Source organism: Alligator sinensis, unplaced genomic scaffold, assembly GCF_000455745.1.
Source record: "Alligator sinensis unplaced genomic scaffold, ASM45574v1 scaffold534_1, whole genome shotgun sequence".
Classification (NCBI taxonomy): Eukaryota; Metazoa; Chordata; order Crocodylia; family Alligatoridae; genus Alligator; species Alligator sinensis.
Window position 1 is genome coordinate 1,188,075 of NW_005842050.1, and position 19,532 is coordinate 1,207,606.

The 19,532-nt window shown below is 38.8% G+C and overlaps 1 protein-coding gene across 4 annotated transcripts in view; it reads left to right on the forward strand.

Moving 5' to 3' along the window:
* The window catches only part of AKT3 (AKT serine/threonine kinase 3), a 257,736-nt gene that overhangs the window by 232,064 nt on the left and 6,140 nt on the right, over positions 1-19,532 (forward strand). For 3 of the 4 annotated variants that reach the window (XM_006022871.3, XM_025203251.1, XM_025203252.1), the window contains 2 exons: positions 4,007-4,094; positions 18,554-18,656. In XM_006022871.3, coding sequence (XP_006022933.1) covers positions 4,007-4,094; positions 18,554-18,656 — 191 coding nt within the window. Of the gene's footprint in view, positions 1-1,739; positions 1,807-4,006; positions 4,095-18,553; positions 18,657-19,532 lie in introns of those variants that run through there. The other variant, XR_003093873.1, reaches the window with a different exon arrangement.

Consider the following 19,532-nt stretch of genomic DNA (forward strand, 5'->3'; position numbering starts at 1 on the left):
AGGGGGTCAGGCTAGATGATCTGTTCAGGTCCCTCCTGACCCTAGCTGCTATGAAACTATGAAAAAAACACCCCAAATGGCACTTTACTTTAAACTGGGCATGCTCCTGCACTGAGTTCAGCACATGCCCAGAAATGGCAGCATGTTAGTTAGACTCAGCTCGCCCAAAATCTGTATAGATTGGGTGCTTTAGTTGGGGGGGGGGTTGGCGCTTTTACCAAATAGCTGATTTAGACATCTAATAGCAGCTTTAGATAAAAGCACCAAAAAGCCCTGCTGAAGTGCCTGATCTATACAGATGCTGTGGAGCTGGGTAAAAGTAACATGGTACTGCTTCTGGTACATTTTTTTTTGCTTTGTTTTGTTTTTTAAAGTCTGCAAGCAGCCTATTAGATTAGGTTTGATGTGCAATTATTTGGTGCCAAGCTAGCAGCTTTGTGCCGAAGTTGAGGGTCTGTCTGAATTTATTGTCCTGAGCTCTTAGTGTGTTCAGTAGGTGTTCACCGTTGTTAGTCTTGCCCAAAATGTATGAAAAACCAACTTGGGTTGGAAGATGATTACATTTATATTTTTCAGTTATCTACTGATATTAAATTAATTCTTGCTGAGTTAACAGCAAAAGAAACTTGGGAAGCAGAAGCAAATCCTAAGTTTTGGCCAGTGAGCAAAGATTAAAAAAGCCCAGGTAACAGAGTAACCAGTAGTTTTAAACTAAAGGCTTAGAAAAGGAACCACTCTTGTTGTTCTCCAGGGCCCAGGGATAGTTTTATCTTATTGCTACTATAGAAGAGAATTGAAGAGGCCTTGTCCTAGAAAAAAGATGGATGTAGAACTACAATAAAAGGATATGTTCAACTAAATAGTTATAATTAAAATCATGGTTTTGTGATCTTTAGTCTCAGTTGTACATGGAAAGCTAATCTGATCATTGGAAGCATGCTTCCAATACCTTTTCCATTGCTTATGTGCACAGTCTAGATTTCAAATAGTTCCTTGGGTTTTGTGTGATTAAAAAGATATTAACATATTTTATCCTTCTTTTATCAGTAACATCTTGGAGAAGTATGTCTAAGAGCATATGTGAAAATATCTGTCTACAGATTTCTGTTTTATTTTGCTGTTAATTCTGAGTCTTAAATTATGATTGGTCAGAGATGCATCAATAATGATAGTATGTGTTCATTCCAAGTAAGATGCAGGGCACCACATAGTGTTCTTTGTATGAATTTACTGCCTGGATTGATTAATCCAGGTTGAGAATATCAGTTTACAAATATCTTTTAATAGGCTGAGTGCTTGATGTGAACCTGCCTAAATTTCAGTTGTTCTGAAGTGACTACATTATGCCTTTGACAGAAGGAAGAAGTGAAATTCAAGCAGTAGTTCTTTGTCTGTTAAAACCTTGAATTGATTCTAACATGGGGTTGTATAGGGTCGTTGGGAGAGCTCCTTGTGGCTTTTTTTTCTTTTAAATTTTAAGTACCTAAATCATAGAGAACATCATCCCACAGTAAAATAAATATTTATTTTTGTAGCAACTTTTAATGCTTTTTAGTCTCCAAGCATGGTATTCTTTTGTAAATGTTGATCTTTAGAGTTGACTGCTCTCCCATAATTATTATTTTCCAATAAAACTATTTATGATAGATCCATATTTACCAAGCTACACATTTTTGGGTGCAGGTACATGGGGGTGGGGGGGAGGGGGGCTAACTGCAGCTCAACTTCTCTTTGCACAGGTAATCAGGGAAGATTTTGAGACACCAAGCTGGAGACGTCAGGCCATTCGGGTTCCTTAGCAGCCAGGTAGGCAGGCAATCCTGAGCGGGTACTCGGGAAACAGAAGGGGAATGAAGAGGACTCCATAACAAGTTGCTACAGAGCTGCGGTGCTGGTCCAGACCTATTTTTCATTTTTGTTGTCCACAAGGAGCAACAAAGTGAAAATCACTGACTCTTTTGAATCAAAGACTCTTAATGACACTGATGACAGATTGAATAGTGAGTGACTTCAGATGTTAAAAGTCTGAGTTTGCTCACTGCTGTAAAAGTGAATAGGTTTTGATGAAGTAAAACATTTCTCTTTTTTACATACGATTGCATTGCTGTGTTTAACATCATTTCTTGACGCAAGCAGGTGAACAGTCTTCCCAGTTAATGATAGTCTTTACATTTCACTTTTTGTGAAAAATTACTCGGAAAGTGGTGTTGGAACAGACTGTAACGCTCAATCCTCATTAGTCTGGGTTGAGCCATATATTTACATAATCAATATAGGACTGATCTGTTTACAGGGTATTTCTGTTGTTGGATGCCCATAAAATGTTCACTTTTTACCAGTCTGGGCAACTCTTCCTTTGCTCACTTGAGGGACCAGGCAGGACTGGGACAAAGATTGTTTTAGTGGAGATGAGTTTTAATGGAGATGAATGGTACCACCTGAGAATAGAAAGGCCTCACTGTGCATTTTGCACTACTTTGTTTCATACCTTTTTTTCCTGCATGCGATACAGAGACAGAATCTTCAGATTCACAAAGAAGCTTATCCATCTGTTCTGCATCTAACCTCTGCATAGCAGTTACCTGACCATGCATTCTAACTGCCCATCTGCTGTGCTGCCAGCATGAGACAGAGACATATCACCAATAACAATGGTTCTGTTATGGATCCAGTTAATAATTTTCATGATTTATCTGTGTTGCTGATAGAGAGTTTACCCAAATTATAGAGCATATGTCAAGCTTACTGTTTGACGGCTGAACGTCTTAAAAAGAAATTAGAGTTCATACACTCTCTGAACTGCATTTTCAAGTGTGTGTTTAGGCACTGTTTCTTTATATTTTGTATAGGTCATATATGAGGATACAATCACAGGTTGGACTACGCAACCTTGGAGAACCCATCCAGCCCTAAGATTCTGTGAAATTATATATAATTATTGTCACCCATTTCTTCCTGAATTCGCTGTTTGGGTACACATGCTAGCCCTTTGCCATCATGGCCTACAACCCTCAAGATTTTATATCTTGAGTTTCAGAAAGCAGTTGTGGGTACATGTAAATCTCACCACACTGGTCTTTGCCTTTGTTGTCTCCAAACTACTAGATATGTTCCACCTAAAGTAGCTTTTGAAAAAAAGTTGAAGATTTCAATTTAAACCTGTGTGACCATCTTACATGTGTGTTCTGTAGTCTGTATTGACTACCTTTTAACCCATCAGATTAAAATTGCAGTACCATTTACTCTCGTTTCTGTTTCTGTTAGTCTAGTACCCAGTTACCCATAACTTTTTTTTGTGTCCCATTGCAGCAGTTAAGATTGGTTGAGTTTTTTTCTTGAAGCTTCATTGTCCTATGCCACTAGCCAGGCATACTCAACAACAAGCTCCTACCCATGGAATTCACTCCCTCGGATGGTTTGCCAGAGTCTGGGTTTGGCAAGCTTTAGGCCACAGTGAATAGTGTGGTTATTTACAATGGCCTTTAAATAACCTTCTCAGCAGGCTTACAATTTATTAATTTATACTAATTGACTCAGATTGAGACTATTTTATGGTAATTGGTTAATTGTTACAGCACCCAGATGCTACAGCAGTGGGCACTGTATAAAAATAATGTGTAAATTGTTATTGATTCATGTCTGGTACTTCCCTGGCAATTTTTTACAATAGAGATGTTTCTTTATGCTGCCATGCTACAGCACTAGTCTTTCACTGAAACTAAAGTTAGTTACATTTTAAAGTGAGTAATTTGTGAGTGAAGCTTGGCATACACAGTTATAACCAGGAGAGTGGGAATAACCAAATAGCTGATTTGCCTAGTGGCATTGTCTCATTTGCCTTTATTATCACCTCCACTATCAATATCACCTAAGTCTAGAATTTCATGCCAAAAAAGATAAGAATTGTACCAGAACATTAAGGCTCAAACTGTTAACCTACTACCAATTATAATAGTGTCTAGTTTTAAAAATATTTGGGTAATATGTAATTTTTTTCTCTTCTCAGTCTTGGTGGGGGCCCAGATGATGCAAAAGAAATTATGAGGCACAGTTTCTTTGCTGGAGTAAACTGGCAAGATGTATATGATAAAAAGGTACGTCTTCATATAGCAGTCAATTGTCTTGTTTCTGTGAGACAGTCAGCTGATAGTTGACTCCGTCATTGAACTTCTACTTTATAATAGTAAACAGACATTTCTTTGTTACTTTTTTAATGATTGTATACCAGTGGTCAATTTAATTATTTTTTTCAATATTCTCTAAAAAATTTGGCAGAGTTCTAAAACATGTCACCCAAGATAGGAATACAGTTACTAAAGATTTTCTTTTATTTAAAGGTTCAGGGTTTTCCCCCTCCATTTTTTCTCCAAAGCTGAGGTAATGGCCCAGTTTTATTTTTATTTTCTGGCCAATGTAAGACTAATTTTGTCTTGTTTGTTGGTGAGAATTATTGCTTTATGAACACATTACAAATTAAAAGGAGGTACAGAGGAATGCAGATGGCTTGAAAGAATACTCTGGGGTTTTTTAAATAAAATGAGACGGAGAGAGAGAGTGTCATGATGTATAAGTGTAGACCATGAGTTTAATTATCTTACAGCGCTATAAACTGGTAAAGATACTGGCTACACATGAATAGCATCTCCAATCCTTTATTTGTGGCAGTTAGTGGCAGAATAGTTCAGGTTTCTTCTTATAGCTACAGAGCAATGAGTTCAGGGCCTACTTCTGGATTTTTGCTTAAGGCTGCTCCGCATTGACCTAGCTGTAAATAGGTACTTGGTTATTCTGGCTGGGCAATTGAAGATAGGTGGATGTAGTTTTAACCACATTGCTCACTTGGTGCTGGTAGCTATAGAAATGAATTCACCTTAGGTGCATGGGCTTAATGTCCAGTTAGGTCTGGGGCAGGCCTTCTTTGGCTTTGAGTTTTTTACTTTCTTCATAATTAATCTAACTATTGATATTGAGCATTTTAATGATACGACTTCAGTTTTTTTAGCTGGTTTTTATTTAAACACTGAAGCCTAGATTAAAGGGATACATAACAAATAGGCATTCTGTAATTTTTTTATTTCCAAGGAGAAGTCAGATGTTTAAAGATGTACCTAACATAACTAGCATAATGTTTAAATACTAAACGAACATAACCCAGAAGTAAGCGGACGTATCTTCATTAATTTCATTGTAGTTATACTTGTTCACACTAGTGACTTAACTCACAGGGCCTTGTCCGTTGTCTCCTCCTGCGACTGGTGATTTCTCAGACGATTTCAAAAAAGAAGTTTATTTTTATTTAGAACTGAGACTGCATTTGACATGTATGTTTTGGAAGTGTGGACGGTAATATTTTTATGGCTTTAAAGGTACTTATGTATAAAGGTCTTTGGTATTTTGATAGGGTCATTTGCTTTTTCCAGTCATTTTGTATTTGCTGAGCTCTCTGCCAAATATGCCATTTCTCTTATAGGATACATTTTCTTTCTTGCTTGGTTTTGCTCGAATAAAGGGAAAATAGAAACCACATGTAGAGACAGCATATGCTCATACTACAGTGCCATATTTTTCACTTGTTGCTGTATTAGAATTTGAAAGCTGACTGTGTGGTTGTGGTTGGTGTGTTATTTCTCTGCCAGATACAAAAGCTAGAATAGGAATCTACGTGACATTAAAGCTATTATTGTGTTCCACCTTGGTTTATCTCTTTTCATTTTTCATTATTGTAAGGGAGTTTCTTTTTTCTGTTTTTTATGGATTGGCAAGTTACAGTTTAGAATGAACCAGTACAAGTTACATATTCATATTTTTACACAACTGGTATCAAATTATGTTATTTGCTGCCACAAGAATATCTAGGCTTAAATATCTGGCATGCTCTTAACTAGACTATCACAATAAACTAAATTACCATATTTTCTCACATACACACATACACACACCTTTTCCCCAAAATTAGCCATCCAAAATTTGGGGTATATTTAAACTTGGACTAACACTGGTGAGATTAATTTGGCCTTGTTTTCAGTAACCAATTTCAAGAATATTTGAGACTGAGGGTTCAAGGTTCCTGGGCAGGACATGCTATTGCCATGGTCTAAGCAAAATTTTAGACACCTAATGTATGGAATGATATTTGGCCCAACAAGTCTTTATTATTAGATGAGTTACTTTGGTCCAGTAATATAAAATATGTTTCAGAGTACTGAACAGTGGAAAATTATTTAGAAAATATGAACAACCTTGTAATGGTAAAAAAAATTGTCTGTCTACAAATTACAATTATTTCATAGTTTCATATGAAATATATGAAACTATGAAATATAATTGTATTATATTTGTTATTCACCCTTATTGTTCACCAGTGATGGATAGCATGAAGAACGTGAATTGAACGGGTGTGAGAGTGGGTTGTTCTTTCCCAAACTCCACCTACATTGCCTGGCAAAATGAGATGCCATTCACAAAGGATTGTCCAGATGTTCAACATTTGATTTTTTTAATGCTGTTTGGGGCTCTTTAGACATATCCCTTCCTCACTGGAGTTTGGAAATGTCTTGGGCAAGCATACAGTGAGGGACAGATGACCTTTAGATCTCAGCTACTAGAGACAAAAGATGAATTCAAAACTGAATTATTCTTTAAAAAATATTTCTAGTCCTCATAATTACAAAACATAAAAATGTGAACTTGTAGCTGATGCAGGGACATATGCTTGAGTCTGGAAACATCTCTAGTGGAGAGAGAATCAGCATCCACTAGAGTCAGAGGGAAGGGACCTCCTTTAAAATTCCTACCAGAACAGACCGGGCCCTTGCTGGTTAAAGTGGGTGCTTTATTGCTTTTCTGTGCTTGACTCCTTCCCTCTGGACTTTTGACTCTACAGGTTAGACATGGGGGCAGGCATTAGGCAGGGAACATTGTATTAAGATACACTGTGTCCCACTGCATGTTCTATTTTTTGAACCAGAAAGACCGTAGTTGCCTCAGTGTAGCATTGTATGCATGTGCTAGTCGTTGAGGAAGCAGTGTTGGAGTGGACATGGTGTGGTTCAGTATGATGCTCCCTCACTGTAGACTATATTTTCCTGATATGGATGCAATTCTCCTTTTTTACATACAGTCACTAGTGTATAATAGAGTAATAGTCAACAGCAATAACCCCTGGGTGTGACATGGCTCAGCTTGAGCTTTGGTGACATTTACTTACAGAGTCTGTCTTGAAAGATTGGTTATGCCTCTAATCTCATAAGCATGCAGTTGAGATGTAATATCCTTTTGTGTAACTGTACCATATTTTTTTTGTATACAATATGCCCCCAAAAACATGCACCTTGTTTTTGGAGAGCAGAATATAGGAAAAAAAGATTTTTTCCAGAGTCATGGCCAACTGTATGACAGAGTAAGTTCTTCTGGAAACAGTGGTCAGAAAGTGTGGAATCCCAAGGGATAGTCTGGGTAACATAGCAGGCAGCAGGATTTTACTGGTGTGGTAGGTGGCACTGAAGCTTTGTTTGTCAATTCCTAATTTTTTACAAGAATCCTACAGAAACTAGTAAATTTCTGTAGGGGTTCATCATCTAAAATTGAGAGTGTATTTTCACAGGGCTCACAAAGTTTGTGTACATTGGTCAACACAAGACCTCGGGGATGTGCATAAGATGGTGGCTCAGAAGTTTTAGTTGGTGTTTAGAAAAAATTAATTTAGATACAGTTGTGTGGAGTAGATCAAAAGGAGGGGTACATCATTTTAACTTGGTATACTTGAAGTCTAAATATATTTATACAGATAGTTGTGATGACATAAATGGTACTTAGGAGGAGAAGATAAACTATCTGAAAGGACCTGAAATAAATTTCTGTCCACTGTGCTCTGTATATATCCTTGTCTGTCTCATACTTAGTTTCTGTTGTGCTTTTTCATGTTTTTTTGGGGGGTGGTAAGTGGGGTAGGTGGGAAGGGGCAGTTTGTATTGGTGTATGTAAATATCTATCTATTACGTAGCCACACAAGCTGCTGGTGTTGTCATAATTGCTGTTATGTTTTCCTATATAGCTATTATACTATGAGTGTCTGCTCTGGCTTTGGAAGATGTTGAATATGAATAGTACTATGTAAAGTTGTATAAAATTAGTCCAAATACATCAACAAAGTTATTTTGTATTGAGGTCCTCCCTTCCGGTTACAGCCTTGGAGCTTTGTGTATTTTCTTGTTTTATTTCCCCAACTATCTGGAACGTTGGCATAATTTCTAGTTTCATCAACTGACTCATTTGATGTTACTGATAGACATCTAAATGCTTAATGTAAAACCGTCTGTCTACTCAGGATGGAATCCGACAACACTGTTTCCTTCCATTATGAAATGTCCCTGTAATTGATAATGTTTGTTTTAACAATGCTCATGGCAAACGATCATCTTCTATTGTTACTTTTTTGCTCCCTTAAGATCATGCAGCATTCCTCTTTTGCATTTGATAAGGAATATTCTGAAGTGTTTTAATAACCACTATTGGTTTAAACAGAAAAAGTATGTGAGGCCTGATGCAAAGTGCACTGAGGTTAGTGGGAACGCTTCGGTTAACAGTTGACTTCAGTTCACTTTGGCCTTGACACTTGTTAATGTAGTGTAATTTTATAGAAAAACCTGTAGAAGAACCTTGCTTTTTTTCTTTAACTTACAAGAGCCATGCATTGCTGTTTATTTGTATCACTTACTTGATCTGGCCTCTGTCATCTTGTGTTGTTCAGTAGAAATTATTATGGGACCATAGTGGTTAGAACATGAGGGAGGCCCAGCTCAGTTCAGGATACAACCTTCCACATAATGCTTATATCATGAGTTAACTCTATTTCCATTACTAGAGAACTGTCTTTTACTGAACAGACCTGGGTGGGAAATGCTTCTAATGGGGGTGTATATCCTTCAGTTTCTCTTCTTAGACCTTCGCTTTGCTTAAAATAATTAATTATTTAGCTTGAACCTGGGTTTCCTAATTAGAGGGCTGTAGAGTCAGTCTAACCTCTGGTCCAGTGAGCACATACTTATTATTGACCAGGAACAGCTCCAATGGGAGAGATTGAGAGGTAAACTGTGTAAGGCACTTGGATCTCCAACTTCTTAGGTGGGTGTACCGACCACCAGGGAATATCTAGTTTTGACTGTTCTGATTTGGGAGATTGTCTCCCATCTTTTTCATCTAGAACCTGGGAAACTTTTTCCAATTAAAGTTTTGCTGCCACTGAAACCTTTCTCTGGCTATTTAGGGGTAGGTTAGTCTTTCTCTCAAATCTATCATAGATGCAAGAAAAATGGAAAAAATACATTAAAATTGGTATATTGCCACCAAAACTAGATCTTTTCCTGAATCAGCATTATCTGACCAAAAAGTTTGACCAAAAACTCCCTTCCAGTTGTAGTACTGAGATTGTTAATATAGTATGTGGTCTGCTGATTAATATAACTTCCTTTTGCATATTTAATTCTACGTTGATTTACCTACATTTTTGAAAATGATAACAGCTTCTTGAAAAAGAGTACTATAATGGTGGCATTTAGATTTTGGGTAGAGCAGGTCATTTGATTTCATACCATTTTTATTATTTTTTTTTAAAAGATTATTTACTTTTGAAACTATAGAAATTTAAAATGAAAAGAATGACAAACTCTGGAATGTTTTACAGGGATAATTTGCTTTGGAATATCCTTTGTTATGAAGGCAGGTTGTCTTGCAACTACTTTTGATTTAATAATCATGTGGATTTTTTTGTTCTCATTTTTTACATTGACTGTGTTGTACATAGAATTTGGGAGAAGGGGCATAAATACTGTGGGGGGAAAAAACGATAGTTGTTTTTTTATAAAAATGAAGGACTGTATATAATCCTTAGGTTTTTAAGTTAAATATAGTGTCATTTATATTTGGGGGATTAATTTATTTCTGTCTACAAGTTCAGGATTCTATTTTGCTCTTAATAAGATGAATATGGATAATTACAAATCCTTTGTTATTTTTATATAGTATTTTCCATTCAAGAAAATGTAAATGAAAATCATATTTGTTTAGTAAAATTATAATTGCATATATAACACCTTTTAAAATATGTGTTGCTAAAAGACAATTTTAATTGTTTCAATAGCGTGTGAAAATTCTGGTCAAATAAAATATAGCTATATAGATGAGGCATGTAACCCAGAAGGATAAAACGTGATAAAGAGAGAAACAGATGGAACTCTCCAATTATAATTTTGTGTCGAGGAATGAAAGGGTTACATAGGTATAACTGCTAGCAGAATTTGATCCAGTGACTAAAAAGATGCAGGAACCAGATATGTGATACTCTTGTATTTGTGTGTTCCTCAGTACCATAGACTGTATTATCTTCTGCCAACGAGCACAAATTCAGTAAAAACATATTCTGGGTAGACACAAATATGAAAAGATCTGGATAGAATTTTTAGGAGTTAGATTTGAAACAGGAGTGCACTTGTATGTGAGGTCTATTTTCACGTGCCATTCATGGACTCGAGCATGCTCAAGATCATTCCTTTCATTTCCACAGCAGGGTAAAAAACTGTTCAGAAAATAAAGTAGAAGCTTTGTCCATTAGACATCTGTCTGGATATGCTACTCAAAAAATATTTCCCAATGTATGGCTAGATATAGAAAATAGTTACTGTGTCATTCTGGTTATATAGTGTAAATGTGCTAGACATTTGCTTCCTTTTAAGAACGACTCTGTTTGTGGATTGTGCAGTTTTTTCTTATCGAGGATCAAGATACTAAGTTTGCTTCACCCTTTAAACAAGAGCTGCTTGGAGGGAGGTACTGAGGAACTTTTTAAAAAGTGCATTGGCTATGTGGTAATTTAACAAAGGCTCTAATTACTGCAAAAAATACCACTAAAAGAAGTTTACATTTTGCATTTTATAAAAGTCTGTTATAAATCATAAAGCTGCATATCAAGCACATCATAGACTATAGTATATCAGTATTTTTGCTGAAGCATTGATTTGTAATTTTGTTTTCTGTCATGGAGTAAATGAACAGTAAGTTGTTTGGTGATCATGTTCAAAAGCCGAGGAGAGACAAATAGCTAAATACTGATCTTTGTGAAAACCAACATTAAAACTCTTTCAAGTTCAAGGGATCTGGATTTGGTCTCTGATATGTGAAGGAGAATATTCGTCTGTTAGAAAATTGAACTGCTAATTTGAAATATTGGTTTCAGTTGAAAATGAGCAAATATCATCAAAAGGCTCTTATTGAATTATGTTGTTATGGAACAATTTACATTTTAATTTGAGCAGAGGTGCTTGTTAGGAATAAAATATTTTAAAAATGTTTTACCATTCCCAAATCATTAAGATAGTACAGATGGATACTCCATAGTAAGCATGCATCCATTTTTAATTTTTGGCCCATAGATTTCTCTTTCTCCCTCAGAAATATAGGGCAAAGTTGATATTAAAACTAGGGCAGGTGGCTGCTGCTCTTATTCTGTGATAGGTGTCACTGTTACCTTCTGGGGTAACAATGAAAACTCCAAAACCTTAGGGCATTTATACACATGCTGGATGGGGCGTTAATTAGAGTGGCTCTGAGAGCTGCTCTAAATAAAGTGCCCAGAGTGTCACACATATCAATGTCCCCTTGTTGAAAAATGGTGGCGGGGATGCTTTAACTAAAGCTAATCAAATGCTGCCGCCATTTTTCAGCATGGGGACGCTGATACATGTGATGCTGGACTGCAGTAATTACAGTGCATCAGAGCAGCCTTGATGTATGTGTATAGGTGCCTTTACTGCCTGAACCCGAAGCTGTGTAGATAAATGATGAAGGAGCCTATTTTAAACAGATTGGTTTTTAAGAGGTATTTGTTGGCACTACTATATGCCCTCCCCCCAACCTGGTCTTCCACAGTACATCAGCCAGTACAGTTGCTTATTCCTCAACAAAATGTTTCTGGGAAGTGGTGTTTCTTGTCGCCCCTTCCTCAGGGCAGATTGCAAATGTACAGTCAAGCCATATATGAACCAGATGCTTAACAGCCTGGAACAGCCTGCCACCGGAGGTGGTTCAAGCGCCTTCATTGAAAACCTTCAAGAGAAAAAAGGAGGCTTATCTTGCTGGGATCCTGTGACCCCAGCTGACTTCCTGCCCTTTGGGTAGGGGGCTGGACTCGATGATCTTCCGAGGTCCCTTCCAGCCCTAATGTCTATGAAATCTATTAAAGGTCAGCTTTGTGAATGACAAAATTAGAAATGGACATACATAGAAAAGGATTAATATGCTAACTAGAATGATTATATATTGCAAAATGTTTCTAGTTTAAATATACTAAACAGAGAAGCTTTCACTTTACTGATGTGTAATTTCTATACTATTCCTGCAAATTGAGCAAGCAAGGAACAGTTTCTCCAGGTTTCTGAAGAGATTCTTTTCATGCTAGTGAGCTGAGTTAGTTTAGTTGACTTGGTAAAGTTGTCTTGTAGATTATAGAACAGCTACGGCAAAAACAGTTATTCAGACCCAATGACAAAGGCTAAGTACAGGTGTTCAAGAAGCCCACAGCAGAAGTGCTCTAGCTTTTGAGCTTTACTTTGTGCTGTTGTGTAGGTCAGGAGGAAGCAGATGGCACGCTAGCTCTTGGGGGCAAAGGGAGAGCCTGCCTGCATGGCTAGAGTGCAGGAGATAGGGAGAGCTCTCACATGCCTCTCAGCATGACCCTTGGTCCTGTGAGGGTGGTGGAGAGGAGGGCATCTACCTTGGTCTTGGTGAGGAAATGGGACAGTTCCTTGTAGAATGGCATGCTTTGCTCCTGATTCACAGAGTGCTTCTTAGTGTCCAACATGTGGTGGTAATGTCTCCTAATTACCATGGTCTTGGTGAGGCACTGCTTCCAGTCACTGTTGTGACCCCTCACCTGCATCTCCTGGGTGATGTGCTTGAAGACATCTCTGATTCAGTGCCCTATCTGGAGCTGGATGTCCTCTTTGCCACAGATGGTGGTAAGATCCTTTATTTCCCTGAATCCTCACATTTGGCTGTTGGATGCAAATGGCAGTTCAGGGACTGGGTTTGTCCATGGTCTATGGCAGTGCCCATTGTGGTCTCAGTGTCTGTGGATGGGTAAGGATCTGGCTGCGAAGGGGTGGGTGGAAGTTTGGATGGATGGATAGAAGCAGTGGCAGACGCACGAGGGAGCAGTTCCCAGTGTGTGGCACTTGCTCTCACTTCACGGGCTTGGGGCCCCTGCTCCTACTTTACTTGGGCTTGGCTGCTAAGGTCAGCTCCAGGACCTTGAATTGTCCAGGGGCTTTCACTTGACACCCTGTGATTCTGGCAATGCCACACACCACACCTGGGCTGTGTAAATTCAAGGGTTTGCGGCCTACGTGATGCCTTAGGATTACAGGAAGTCTCTCTGCTCGCCCCGACTTGGAATTTCAGTGTTCCCCTCAACCACTTCCTCCAACACAGCAAACTACTTAGTTGATCATCTACTAGTTATCTGATCAGTGATGGGGAGTCAGTCTGCACTGAATGAGAATGAAGGACATGGCAGGAGCCTTCCCTTCACAAAAAAGGTGTGTGTGTGGCAGGGGGAGATGACAGATATTTAGGGCCTAACTGCACCCACTGTTTCTTTACACCCTTATAACATGGAGGACTTTAGTCTAGTTGAATCTGTTAGTGGGATGTTATGAATTTCAACCCCAAATAGTACTTGCCAAATTTAATTAATTTCATTGTTTCACTTTTAGGGTAGTTGGTTGTAGCTGTTGGTCTAAGGACATAGGCAGACAAGGTTCTTTGGGTAAGTGTGATTATCTTTTATTAGACCAGCTAAATAGTTGGAAAAAATGTTCTTTGCAAGCTTTTGGGCGCAAATGCCCTTCTTCAGGCATAGGGGGAGCAGTGGTGTTTTGTGTGCTTTCCTGGGTGGAATGGAGGCCAATATGCAAAATGAAGGTCTGTGAAAATGCAAATGCATGGCAGTGAGGATCAGAGGGGATGGCATAGAATAAGTGAGAGACAGGTAGGGGAGAGGGGGAATGTTGACCAGGTGATAGAATGTAGCTGGTGACATGCAGACAGGTTAACTGGGGTTATTGGATGACTGGCAGGTTATAACGTGCCATAAATCCAACGTCTATATAGGCAGTCCTTGGACTTACGACACACTTGGTTCCTGAAAACTGTCTCTTAAGTCTAAGCGTTGCAAGTCGGAACCAATTTTCTTATAAGAAACAATGTTATAAATGAGGGATTGTTTCCTGGACCAAGGCCCAATACCCTATTTTCACTAAAAATACCCCAGAATTTTGTACTCAATCAATTATAGATGACTAATATAGCTACATTAATGTATTTATATTGTAAATAGCAATCATATTGATTTGGAGAGACTTCTTTGAGGTGACTTTGCTGGACTTTTTGAAGGGTTCTTGGCTGGAGTCTTCTCAGGAGACTTGGCTGTAGGTTCTTCTGGAGTCTTGTCTGCTTTCTTAAAGAAAGTGTCCAAGGAAGTTTGGACAGATGTTTGCTGCATTGCCCATCTCCCTGGAGAACTTGTTTGCTGGCGTGGTGTCACATTGGATCAAGCGTTGTAAAGTGGAAACTGATGTCAAAAAGTTGAAACAGGGTGTCAATTTATAAACGTTGTAAGTGCGAAAAGTTGTAACTCGAAACGTAAGTCGAGGACTGCCTGTATTTAGTCTATCACTTTTTGTATCGAGTAGATTTATGAAGTGAAGTTTGTAGGCTCATCTATGAAAGGTGTTTTGTAAGTTCCCTTTCAGGATTAGAACTGAGAGATTGGAGAGAGTGTAGTTATCTTGTGAGAAATGTGCACCCACAGGTAGCTGGGTGTTTTTGTCTTTGCTATATTTTCAGTGTGCCTTCATTCTGGTGTTAGTCTATCACTTTTTGTATCGAGTAGATTTATGAAGTGAAGTTTGTAGGCTCATCTATGAAAGGTGTTTTGTAAGTTCCCTTTCAGGATTAGAACTGAGAGATTGGAGAGAGTGTAGTTATCTTGTGAGAAATGTGCACCCACAGGTAGCTGGGTGTTTTTGTCTTTGCTATATTTTCAGTGTGCCTTCATTCTGGTGCACAGTTGTTGTTTGGTTTCTCCTATATATTTTCCACTGTGGCATTTAGTGCACTGGATGAGATATTACATTTTTGTATGTGCAGGTGTAAGATCCAGGAATGTTGATGGTTCTGTTGTGGGGTGTAGTTATCGTGGGACTGGTGGAGATGTGTTGGCAGATTTTATATTTCTTGTCCCAGCATGGTCTGGATCTGTTCGGTGTGCTTTGGGCCATAAGAAGTCTGCTTCAGGTAATGAGGTTGACGAGGTGCAGTGCTTGTTTAAAGGCTAGTTCACTTTTACTTTTTTTCTGCATTCCTTATCTGGCACTTTTTAAAGTCCTTGTTTTGAGGAGGTCTTCTAAATATAGATGTCACCAGGGAGGAGGCACAAGGCACCACACTTTGAAATGGCTGTTTTACATTATTACAATTTATTTTGTCATTTAAAAAGAAATAAATACATCTTGATATAAAGTTTATAAACCTGAGCAAGGTAGAAAGGTGGGATGACTTGTGGTGGCAGATACGGAGAGGTATGAGATTTTAAAAGGAAGAAGATTATAGAGGAGGTCTGAGGCAGAGATAAGGAGAAATCATCTCCTCTCATTACTTTCTATCATCTGGATCTGTAACCCTTCAAAAATAGACATAAACAGAACTATTCTAGTGCTGGAACCAAATCCACATGCCAGGTTTAGATTCAAGACTCTAATGCAAACACTCCCCTGCGCACTTAAATCAAAATTTCACATTGAAGGCTTTATCCCTTCTATATGTAAAGTGATTTTTGAATGAACTAGGCAAATCCAGAGAGTTTTTGGTTCAGAGTTGAGAACTAACCTAAGTCTCAGGCAAACACAAACTTGTTTTGAACAATATTTCAGGCAAGGTTCTGCTTCCTAATTTACAGTCGCACACATAACTGGCTCTTATTCTTAATTTCTTTATAGGTGTATAGAGCTCAGCAGCTTCACCTGATAAGCCTTTGTTGGCTTTATTCTTCTTTGAATATGTTGTCTTCCCTCTCCCCCTTCCCCCAAATTGTAGAATTTTTGCATACTTTTAACTGTTCTTAATGATTATTACCCAGCTCAGGCAATGTCTCTAATTCATTGCACAGAAACAAAACAAGGGCAGGCTAGAGATGTACCCTATATAGAGTAAACAGTACAGTTCAAAGGCCCAGTCTAGGTCCACTTGAAATCAAGGAAAAATTACTCCCATTTCAGATTTAAGTGTTACTACATTTCAGCAACATGCATGTGGCTGGAGGACTGCGTGATACACTTGCCTCAGACTTCCTCCATAATCATCTTCTTCCTTTTAAAATCTCATACCTCTCCATATCTGCCACCACAAGTCATCCCAACTTTCTACCTTGCTCAGGTTTATAAACTATATATTGAGATGTACTTATTTCTTTTTAAATATCAAAATAAATTGTAATCTACCTTTTACACGTGTGTTCAGTTTCCCCAGAGAAGTCGGAAGGTAGTGATGCTATATATTAGTATGCGTAGGTGTGCTCATGTAGATTTTGGACAGGTTCAAGTACATTTTTTATTTCCATTAGGGAACTTGCCTGTTGCTAGAAATCAGTGCAGATGAATCAGTTCTTAAGACAGGTTAACTGCAAGCATAGGCAAAGTAGCAGCAGACCCACATTCCGTACTTGCTCACCTGTACCCATGACAATGTGCAATAAGAGAAATTCAGTAATAAGGAGTTTTCTTTGTGTGGCTATATCTGTGCTACCTGGAGGGAGGACACAGGTGGGCCTGGGGACAGAGGCTTCACTGACTTTTGTCAGTGACAGCCTGGGGTCAGGGCCGGCCCTGTGGTCAGGCAGACCACGAGTTCTGGCCTAGGCTAGAGCGCTGCCTAGGAGGGGTGAGTGGGGTGCTGTAAAGCCCCATGGGTTGCCTGTGGAATGCGGCCTACTGTGAGTCGGGATGGGATGTGGTCCAGATGTTTGTTATGGCACTCTAACCTACAGCCCTGAAGTCTGATACCACATCCACCCAGGGTTATCTTAGAGTGGGATCCACCATTTTGACGGCACTCTAGTGCCTTGACCATCTCTTCAGTTGCAGATGGTTGCACTGCAGAAGGGGATGTAGAGTACTTTGTGCGTCTACCAAACAATAGTTGTAACTTCTATCCTTGCCTCCTTGGCCCAAGTTCTGATCATTTCTAGCATGTGATTGTAGGAGACTTGGGGCATTTAATGAGGTATGCAAGATCTTCATTCATATTATTCTCAAGAACTGTTCAGCTGATTAATAAAATCTCCTTCGAGTCTATTCACAAATGAAATTGGGTATGAAATCAGCATTCTGCAATCAAGAAAGTGCACGCTAGCAGCTAAGGGCAGGGTGGAAATGGAGATGGAGTTCAATAAGGTTATAAATCGTATTTACTCAGAACTGGGCAGCTTTCTAAAAACTGATAGATCCAACACATGTGGGGGCACTGCTCACTCTTATGAAGTACCTTTTGATTAAATGCAGATAATGTTGTGATATTATTCTCACACAGATTCCTTATTTTCATGATTATTAACCATCTAGGTGTATGGGAGTACATTTTATTATTTTATTTCTTCTAATTTTGTTTTAGTAATTACTGAGAAATTTTGCACCCTTTTTTCCATGCAGTGATACTACTCTGAGGCTACTCATTTGAGTGGTCTGCATTAGTTTTTTATCATTATTTGTTTCCTGAGCTATCTTGTCCAGAAGTTCTTGATTGATTTATGGCATGTTGATCAAGCCAATTCTGCACTTGGGTATAGTGTAAAGTCATTAGCAAGCCAATGAACTGGAACAGTTTTGTCCATAAAAATTCTTATTGCTCTTAGAAATACTGTAAAATGCTGGCAAAAGGGGGACAAAATCCAGTATTCGTGAGACTGTTTCAAACATAAGCAGCCTTATTCACATTTAAAATTGCTTCCATCTGTGTATCATTCTTTTTCTTCAATATAGAATAGCACATATTTAACTTTTATCACTCTGAAAAATCCCACGGTCTTTATTTGCAGCTACGCATTGTATAAAGTTAAGCACGTGTGGAAGCGTTTGCACGGCAAGTGCTCTAATGGTGATCTTCCAATGAGTATTATATCCCCAGCCAGAATTTGTAGTTAATTATCTTTATATATTGCAGTCTAACTTTAGAAAAGAAGACGACACCACCTGGGAGTGACAATAAGGTATTTACTGTGGTCTTGCTGATACCTAAATTCTAAACTAACACTAGTTTGAGTCATAAATTTGGCAACTCGCTTGTTTTGACAGGAGTCAAGACTCAGCTACCTTTTGCTGTAGGTTCATTCTGTTACGAGTTGTCTGGTCTAACTACAGGGCTCCAGAATGACTTGTTTATATTCCTGATGGTAATCTGGTTGAGTTTTGGTGTATTAACTCTACTCTTCTTTGTCTGCCTCCTTTAGCTTGTACCTCCTTTTAAACCTCAAGTGACATCTGAGACAGACACGAGATATTTTGATGAAGAATTTACAGCTCAGACTATTACAATAACGCCGCCTGAAAAATGTAAGCCTAAATTTGTCATATATGGTTGAGAAAATAAATTGTTTGTATATTTAAAATTATTATAAAAAGTTGTATAACATAAGTTACACTGTCATAACGAAGAAAGTGGTCTCACCAATTTTAGTAAAACCTTAATATGGAACTAAGAGTACTTTTCTATGGCACCAGGCTACATACACTAGGCATAGTAATAAGGTTATGTATTTAGCTACTTAGGCTCCCTCTACACATACAGGTAAAGGCATGAGAGGATCTAATGTATGATCCAAACAATCGCCAATCGCACCTCCTGCCATAGCACATGCGCATGGCCGGAGGTGCAATTGTGAGAATATGCATTAGAGCGAACCATGCCTTATTGTTGGTGTAGCGGGAGGCTCACAGCCACAGGGGTCACACGTAGCCAAGACCCAGAGATCCATAGCTGATGGGGCTCTGGGTCCGAACTGTGCTTCATGTGCAGCAGGGACTCGGAGCCCCATAAGCTGTTGGACTTTGGGTCCTGGTTCCATGTGAGGCCAGCACCAAGAGCCCAGTGTGGCCCTGGGGGTTTCATGCACTCCTAAGCCATGGGGATCATAGTAGCCATGATCCCCAGGGCTCGGGAATTGCACCTCTGTGGTTGGTAGCCCTGTCGGCTGAAGGGGCTCCCAGCTGCAGGGGAGACCCTGCTATGTGTGCAAATCAAAGCTCAATAGCAACCAGCTATAAAGTTACCACACATTTTCAGGGTCTGACGTAATAGCTGGTTTGAGCTTTTTATCATGTGATAGCTATTTTGAATGTGTATCTGGTCTCAAGGTAATTGTGCAATTAACCAGTTAATTGCATGATACCTGTAACATGTAGAGAGGGCCTTAGATTTCTTAACTGGCT